General features: G+C 40.5%; 1 protein-coding gene across 1 annotated transcript in view; it reads right to left on the bottom strand.

Annotated features, from left to right (window-relative positions):
- Window positions 1–9,145, bottom strand: part of FAM185A (family with sequence similarity 185, member A) — a 49,685-nt gene extending 40,540 nt beyond the window's left edge. Inside the window, exons 1-3 of the mRNA XM_006882681.1 lie at window positions 8,695–9,145; window positions 3,601–3,710; window positions 105–197 (exon numbers count right to left, since the gene is read on the bottom strand). Of these exons, the coding sequence (XP_006882743.1) occupies window positions 105–197; window positions 3,601–3,710; window positions 8,695–9,145 (654 nt within the window). The remainder of the gene's footprint in view (window positions 1–104; window positions 198–3,600; window positions 3,711–8,694) is intronic.
- Between the last annotated feature and the right edge of the window lie 231 nt (window positions 9,146–9,376).

Genomic DNA, 9,376 nt, shown 5'->3' with positions numbered 1-9,376 from the left:
ACTTATTAAGAAAGAATTCTGCATCATGAATTTGTTAGCTAACACTGTTAGCTTACATGAAGCAAAATTAAAATTATGGGGAAAAAAGGAAGTTTGAACCTTACACTCTTATCTGATGCATGAATATCTACATTTCCATAAACTGTTCCCAGACAAATCACTTCTCCTCCTTTAGTTTGAACATGTAAGTTTTGACTCTGAAACACAGACATAAAGAAAAAGTTCGATTCATGAAAATTATTAAAAAAATTCATCTTACACATTCTTTTTTTTTATTTATAAAAACCACTAAGAAGTAAAAGAAGATGACTGAAAAAGAAATATTCTGTTCAGAATGATACCAAATAAAAAACTTGTCAACTGCTATTAAAAAGATTAAATAACCTACTTGGATTCAAAAGGAAATATAAAGCCTCCTTGAGAGTCTCTCTGAAGAAGGGCTTAGAAATTACAGGGTTGTGTCCTTTCCATTCCTGAGCAAATAATTTGAAAAGCTGGACTCTATGAAGTAGAATGTGGCATCAGGATTGGAGGAAGATTCATCAGTAATCTTCATTATGTGAGTGGCACAACTTTGCTTGCTGAAAGTGAAGAGGATTTGAAGCACTTGCTGCTGAAGGTTAAATACTGCAGCCTTCCATATGAACTGCATCTCAGTGTCAAGAAAACAAAAGTCCTCACCAGTAGACTGACAGGCAGCATTGTGATAGATGGAAAAAAGACTGAGACCGTCAACTATTTCATCTTATTTGAATCTACAATCAATAAACTTGATACTAGTAGAAAGGAGATCAAGAGGTGTGTTGCACTGGGAAAGTCTGCAGTCAGAGAATTCTCTAAATTATTGGGAGCAATGATATCAATTTGAGGACTAAGGTGTGCCTGATTTAGCCCATGGTTTTGCAACGTGGTTGAGAACTAGAAAATAACTAAAGATGACAGAAGAATAATTGATGCCTTTGAACTGTGGCATTGGAGAAGAGTACTGAATACACTATGGAATACCAAAAGAAAAAAACAGATTATGTCTTGGAGAAGGTGCAGCCAGAGTGTAAAGATGGATGGAGGCAAAGATGATGAAACTTCATCTCACATACTTTGGAGTATGTTGCTAGGAGAGGCTATTCCTTAGAGGGGGACAGCATGTTTGGAAAGGTGGAGGGATAGCAAAGGAGAGGAAGATCCTCAACCAAGTGGTCTGACACAGCGACTACAGCAATGGGCTTGAGTGTGTCAGAGATTGTGAGGCTGGCACAGCATAGGACAGTTTAGATCTGATGTTCATGAATTGTACTCAACATGACAACATCTAACAACAACAATATGAATAAGGATGGCAGAATTGATGCTTTGAGTTGTGGTGCTGGAAAAGATTACTGAATAATCCCACAGATTGCCAAAAGAAAAGATATGTATTGGAGAAAGGGCAGCCAGAGTGCTCCTTGGAAGCAAGGTTGGCAAAGCTTCATCTCACATATTCTGGCCATGTAGCTAGGTGAGGCTATCCCTTGGAAAAGGACATCATGCTTTGAAAGATGGAGGGTCAGCAAAGAAAAGGAAGACATTTGATGAGAAGAATTTGACACAGTGATTTCAACAATGGACTCAAGTATGTCAGAGATGATGAGGTTGGCACAAGATAGGGCAAAGGCAGAATTCGGGTCTGTTGATCTTAAGGTTGCTATGAACTGGACTCAACTCGATGGCACCTAACAACAACATGATCAGCTAACTAAACATCAATGATGAAGATAAGATGATGATGACAATAGCCATTACTATTCATTATTATTAATACCAGTAAGTATCACTTATTTGTGCATAGGGTCACTATGAGTTGTAGATGACTCGATGGCACGTAACAGCAAAAACATCACTTATTTGACATTTTCTCTGCAGCAAAAACAATGCTAATTAGTTTACATAAATTACCATTTAGTGCTCACAGCAATCCAGAAACAGAACTATTATGTCTTTTCTTGTTTTACAGATTCAATAATAATAATATCAAGGTGACACAATTAAAAGTTAGTTGAGGTATAAATTAAGCTCTGTGTGATTTCAAAGTCCATTCTCTTACGGCTGCTGTGCACAGCTGGAGGATTTGACTACTTCATGAAGGGCACTCCTCACTTTCACTGACTCTACTTTTCCAAACAAGATGGCCTTGGCCAGGGACTGGTCCCTCTTGATAACAAACACAAAATACGTGAACAGTCTCACCAGCCTGGTATTCAAGGAGCACTCTGGGTGTACTTCTCCCAAGGCAGATCGATTAGATTTTTTTGGCAGTCCACTCAATATTCTTTGCCAACATTACAATTCAAAAGCTTCATATACATTGTTCAGCTTTCACCTGTGCATATAAAGCAACTAAAAATGCCATGGCTCAGATCAGGTGCATGGTGATCTTTAAAGTGACAACTTTACTCATTAGCACTTTAAAGAGGCCCTGGTAGTGATCAAACACGGATGAGTTTGACCACAAAAGGACCTATGGTGATGTCTGGAGACGCTCTGAACTGTCATGGCTGAGACAGCAGAAGTCAGGCATGTTCCTCACCAACTTACCCTGCACAAGACAGTTCCCCACAACAAAGAATAATCCAACATAAAATGCCTACTGTGCCAAAGGTGAGAAAACTTGCCATTTTAAAGTGTATGAATCAGTGACATTAATGACATTTACCATATTGTGCTACCACTATCATTATGCACTTCCAGAAGTTTAAATCTGAACCTCTTCAGCATAACTCTCAACTCTCTGGCCATGTGTAACTACTGAAAAACTTTTGCCTATTTACTTACACAAGATATTTCATATACGCAGGATCATTCAATAATGTGTCCTTTTGTACCTGCCTTATTCATTCAGCCTAATGTTCTCAAGGTTTATCCATGTTGTAGATGTCTCAGAATATCATTTCTCTTTAAGGCTGAATTATATTTCATGTATGTCTATCACTTAATCTGCTGATAACTGGCTTATTTCCATATTTGGCTAATGTGAATAATACTGTGTTAACATGTAGCTATCTGATTACTGTCTTAAAAAGCCTTTTCGGTCTATACTGAGGAAGTAGAAAACCGACTTATACATAATTGCAGGCTTAACTTTTTTAAGAACTTGACTGTTTCTCACATGGGCTGCAGCAGTTTATATTCAGACAAGCAACATAAAAGAGTTTCAATTTCTTCAACATCCTTATTAACACTTGTTATCTAATGTTTTCCTGGTAAGTGTCATCCTAGAAATTATAAAGTGTTGTCTAATGTGCTTTTGACCAATCAATATCTGTTTTTTAAATAAAGTTTTATTGGGACACAGCCACTTTCATTCATTTACATTTGTATACTGATGGTTTTTTCTCTACAATAACAGTTAGGTAGTTGCACCTGAGTCCTTAAGCCCTGGAAACCCTGAAACATATACTATCTGGTTTGTTTTTTTTTTATAGAAAGCTCGCTGATCTCTGTTCCAAAACACATATACAATCAGCAATATTTAAAATTCCCTTACAGTTCTAATATTGGTTATAGTTTCTTAAGACCAATACTTTATAAAAATTTTGAAATATAACTAGAAAAATAAGTTTTTACCTTAACAGATTGTAAAATGCTGGATCCTTGATCTGTTTCAATTTGGCAATTATCACACTCAATTTTTTTTACTTTTATACAACCAGATCCTGATGCCTTGATATCTAAATCTGAAAGTGAAAAAAGAAAAATAATTTCACAGTCAATGAACTACAAAGCATTTCAGTAGCCCATGGAAACCTACCTCTTCATTGCTAGTTTTGTCGACAATATTACTGAATCCTGGCATGAACACAACAATCGTTTCTCTCTAAAGAGGTGCCACCCTGGCAACATAGCTTTATTTAAAAGGTTGTTGTTGCTATGTGCCATTGGGTCACTTGCAACTCATAGCGACTCTATGTACAAGAGCCCTAAATGCCATTCTATCCTGTGCCAACCTCGCTGTCTCAAACATACTCATTCCCACCTCTCTGATCACAGAATTGATCCATCTCATCGAGGGTCTTCCTCTCCTGCGATGTGCCTCTACTCTCCCAAACAGGATGTCCCTCTCTAAGGACCAGTCCCTCCTTGCAACACGCCCAAAGTATGTCAGACGAAGCTTCAGAATCCTTGACTCCAAGGAGCATTCCGCTTCACTCTCTACAAGACAAACCCGTTTGTTCTCCTAGCAGTCCATGGTATATTCACTCTTCTCCAGCACCACAGCTCAAAGGCATCAATTCTCTTTCTATCATCCCTATTCCCTGTCCAACTCTCTGATGCATAGCACTTAACTGCAAAGACTACAGCCTGGATCAGGTGCACCTTAGTCTCCAGCCTGAAGTTATTGCTCTTCAGTACTCTTGAGAGGTCCCTTACAGCTGACTTTCCCAATGCAATTCATCTCTTGATTTCCTGGCTGCTGTTACCAAGATTGTTGACTGTGGACCCAAATAAATCAAAACTGTTAACTATCTCATTCTTTTCACCATCATTATGATGCTGCCAATTGGCCCAGTGGTGAGAATCTCTGTTTTCTTGATACTGAACTTCAATCCATATTGAAGGCTGCAGTCCTTGACCTTCTGCAGCAAGCGCTTCAGGTCCTCCTCAGTTTCAGCAAGCAAGGTTGTATCATCTGCATAATGCAGGTTGTTGATGACTCTTCCACCAATCCTGATGCCAGCCACCACATTCCTCCTCTAATTTTCACTAATCCAAATATCTTTGTTGTTGTTGCTGTTATGTGCCATCCAGTCAACTGTGACACATAACAATCCCATGTACAACAGCTCTGAAGCCTGCTCTGTGTCTTCCTCTCCTGCACTATGTAGATGTGTATTAAAAAAAAAGAAATCCTAACACTTTTTATGCAAAATTTGCATTATTCATTGGCCAGGTTAATTGTTATAATGACTATTACATGCTATTTTTGGTGTGTAAAGGGAAAAATATATCTACATGAGAAGAAAAGGATGATACTCCAATTTTTACAGGTTAAGATTATCGGAGTCTTTCTTCCACTGATAAATCAGACACCAATACACACAATACACATACTAATTCCAGTAAGAACATAGCAAGGTAGCAAGGCATTACAATGAGTCAGATAAGTTAGTGCCTGCTGCAGGAATAACACTGGGCAGTATTTATGATAATTTAGAATTTTAAATCCTATTTATATCCTTTAATACATGAAAAAATATGTAACTTAGCACAACTATAACACAAAGGCATTTTGTGGTTTTAAAACTTTGAAAACTAGTAATAATAAAAACTTAAGGTTCTGGGTAAATAGCAAAGGTATCTAACCCAAGTCTGAAAAAAAGGAAGAAGTCAAGGATGTCACCTTTGGCTATTAATTTAAGTGAAGGGCTGTGTGTGTATACAGAAATTGAAAAATTAAGGAAAAGGATAGTAGAAGGGAGCTCTGGTGGCATAGGGAGTTAGTTGTACTGATAACCCAAAGGTGGCATCTCTCTGAAGGTTTGAACCCCCTAGTGGCGCCATAGAAGAAAGATGGGTAATCTCCGCTCACGAGATACACAGCTTCTAAAAACCTACTAGAGTGTCAGCTATGAGTTGGTTCTAACTTGATGACAATGAGCAAGTGATCCTTTTGTATTTAAAACAAAAACAACAAAAATCCCCACAGCAACACATTGATACTTAATACCTAATTCAGAGAAATACTGATAATTTTCCTTAAAATAAACTAGAGGAAAAGCACTGCTACACAAACACAGAATATGTTGAGTCTAATTCTAAAATTTCAGTACATGTGGCCTAAAATAAATGTCCATACTTGTATACTTCTTGGTGAAATTAACAGTATAAAACTATGTACATGGATGCAAGTATGAAAAATGTCCTACCAGGTGAAGTACTGTTACAACATGAGGTCTGTTCTAAGAGCTGTGTAGATACATATTGATAGATGTCAATTTTAGAGATGCACAGGATTGGTAAGTGACGGAAGGAGATCTGAATAGTAATAATACTGCTTTTACTCATTCACTGAAACAGGTAACAATCAGGAAGAAAAAGAGGTATCAAGAATATGTTGATCTGACATGCCTATTGAATGGTGTTATGTATAGTCAAGCTGAAACTGACTCATAGCTGGGGCTTCAAGGAGTTTTCAGAGGTAGCACATTGCATGGGAGATTTCCCATTTTCCTCTCACAGACCAACTGGTGGATTCAAACCACATGCCTTTAGATTGGCAATGCAACTCCTTACCACTAAGCCACAAGAGCTCCCTACCTATATAGAATGATGTTACTGTTGTTGTGTGCTTTCAAACTGGAACTGGCCCACAGCTGACCTTCTAGCAAGTTTTCAGAGGCAGGTAACTGCAAGGGAGGAGACTGCCCATCATTCTCCCATGGAGCATCTGGTGGATTCAAACCGCATGCCTTTGGGATTAAAGTGCAGCTTCTTAACACTAGGCCATCAGAGCTCCCTGCCTATAGAACAGACATGTGGAAACAGTAAACTGGAAATGGAATTCTGGCTCTAGAATAAGTAATCGACAAATAATAAAGTTTGGCATCACCAGCATAAGTACTACTCATTTCATCCGCGCTCCTATATGATTGGACTTCTTGCTGTTGTTGAGTACTGTAGAGTCGGAGCCAACTCATAGCTACCCTTCTGTAGGGTTTTCAGAGGCAGTTAATTGCACAAAAGGAGACTGTCTATCCTTCTCCCATGAAGCAGCTAGTGGATTCGAACTATGTTCCTTGAGGATTGCAGTGCAGCTTCTTACCACTAGGCCACCAGAGTTCCATGACTGTGCTTAGTTAATAACTTTCAATATTTGATCCATTTTATACTATCATAATCTGTGCACAACTCCTCTTCCTCAAGCTTTTTCATAAAGCAAAAACAAACGAACAAACCAAGTAACCCATTGGTACTGAGTTGATTCCAATTTACAGCAACCCTACATTGGGTTTCCTAGGCCAAAAGTCTTAGTGAAGAAGACTGCCTCATTTTACTCCTCTCCTGTGATTGATGGATATTTCCATTAACAGCCCAACATGTAACCCACTATGTCACTAGGACGGAAGTTAAAAAGCAGTAACACATTAAGCAAACGCCAATCAGTTCAAATCTCTCCACCACTTGACGAGGAAGAATAGGCACACTTGAAATACACTCCCTGCAGAATGTGTGTTTCATAAAGGCCTGGGTTTTGTTTTCTTTTTCCTCTTTGTTCAAGCACAATATTTACTTTATAAAGACTGTTATATTCCTAAATTCCTCCTCTGAAATAGTTACAAGAACATTACCTACTTTCCAGTGCAGCTGTAATGACTGAAAGAGGATTTTCCACATAACATAACCTCAGCTGTTGGCTACTGAGTTAGAATCAACTCATAGCTGACTCTCCGGCAGGTTTTTTGAGGCTATAAATTATACAGGAGGTTGTTCATCTTTCTCCTGTGGAGCAGCTGGTGAATTTGAACCACATGGCTCTGGGTTGGCAATGCAACACTCTGTCCAGTAGGCCACCAGAATTGATGGTCATCAATATCATCCTTCAGTCCTGGAAAGAAGGGGTGCCTGAAAACATGCCGAGAGAACAGTGTGCTGAACACAGTGGTCAGCACTATAAAAGTACCATGAAGCCCAAATGCTTAGATGTCCTGCCAGCATTATCAGCTGGAGTTCCCCAGAAGTCTCCGTAGGTGATTTTCCTCATAAACTGTTAATCACAGAAATCTTTCTGGAATCAGGAAAAACTCAGGCGTACCAGTAAGAAACTGGTGTCTATTAGAAACCAAAAGATTTGGTGGTGTGTAGACATGGAACATATTTAGGGCTTTAGGTCAGATCATCAAAGTTGTAAGCAAAGGAAAATATAGATTAACTTCCCTAACTTTGAATAAATTATCAAGAACCTTTAAGCCTTTTTTGATAATGATCAAGTGCAATGGGAATATTAGAAATAAAGTGTGAAAAGACAATATATAGGGCTTCACACATGTTATTTGACTTGTATTTATCCAAATATCTTTTCCACTAGATTTACAAAATCCCTGTCATTTGAGAATTCATTTCGATCTGGTGGTGGTGTGTACCACTGAGTTGGAACTGACTCATAGCTGACCTTCCGGCAGGTTTTCAGAGGCAGTTACTCTCACAGGAGTAGACTGCCCATCCTTCACCCATGGGACAGTTGGCCACTAGTGCTCCTTACTACTTGGAAACTTGTTAGTTTGAAGACCAAGATGCGCTTTATTCAGGCCATGGTCTTTTCAATCACTTGCATGTGTATAGAAGAGGTTTTTCACTGGAGAGGAAACCTTGCTTAGATAGGTGAAGGGTAGGCGAAAGAGAGGAAGACCCACGACCAGGTGGATTGACACAGTGACTGTGGCAATGGGCCCCAATGTGTCAGAGATTGTGAGGATGACATAGGACAGGGTTGAGACCCTGTTGGTCACATGATCACTACGCGTTGTACTGACACCTAACAACAACAATAATTTGGAAACTCACAGTACAACATAAGAATACATATAAATAGGCAAATGTCAGTTTCTAACGGGTGACTGCAAATTGGAACATAAGTTCAAAGTGGATCAACTGAAAGTGCAGATCAGCACAGTTCGGGAAGGTTCGCAACACAAGCCCTTGGTACCCCAGCCCCTCACTTGCCGAACTTGAGGGGCGCGTCCACCTCCACGGAGGCCTTGGGGTCGATGGTGTGAGATTCGATGGCCATCTCCTTCCGCACCTCATCGTACCTCACCTGCAGGCTGTCGAGGCTCTGAGCACAGCCCTCCACGCCGCTCACCGCCACGAGCACGCGGTCAGCGTCAGGGTATGTGAGGGGATCCAGGGGTCTCACAGTCAAGTGGCACGGGAGCCGCGCGCGCAGCCGGCCGAACGGACTCACGCGCAGTGTCCACTCCTTCAGTGTCAGGCGCGTGGGGCCAGGCCGAGTGACCTCGGGCTCCAACCCCGGCCGGCGCTCGCACCCTCCAGAACCATACCGCCGACCCTGGAAAGGCAAAAATGTCCAGCGATCGACAGCTGCCCGGACCCACACGCGGAGCTGGCAGAGCCGCAGGCTGCTGTGCGCCCACCCTGAGTACGGGGCGAACATGGTCTGTCCCGCTCTCGGGCCCTCTCAGATCAGCTCCTCTGCAGGAAGGGTCACTTGCGTCACGTCAAAGGGGATGCATTTCGAACATTTGCTGATTCAAGATCAGGTGTGTCAACTGTGCCGGGGATTTAAACTTATACTGAACAAACCACACTCAAAACTTAAAACTTCAAAGCTTTAAGTGATAAACCTTAACCTCAGTTTCCTTATACACCATCCTTTCTTTCGCAG

Source organism: Elephantulus edwardii, unplaced genomic scaffold, assembly GCF_000299155.1.
Source record: "Elephantulus edwardii isolate Elephantulus edwardi_28Jun2011 unplaced genomic scaffold, EleEdw1.0 scaffold00022, whole genome shotgun sequence".
Lineage (NCBI taxonomy): Eukaryota > Metazoa > Chordata > Mammalia > Macroscelidea > Macroscelididae > Elephantulus > Elephantulus edwardii.
This window is presented reverse-complemented; position numbering and strand designations above follow the sequence as displayed.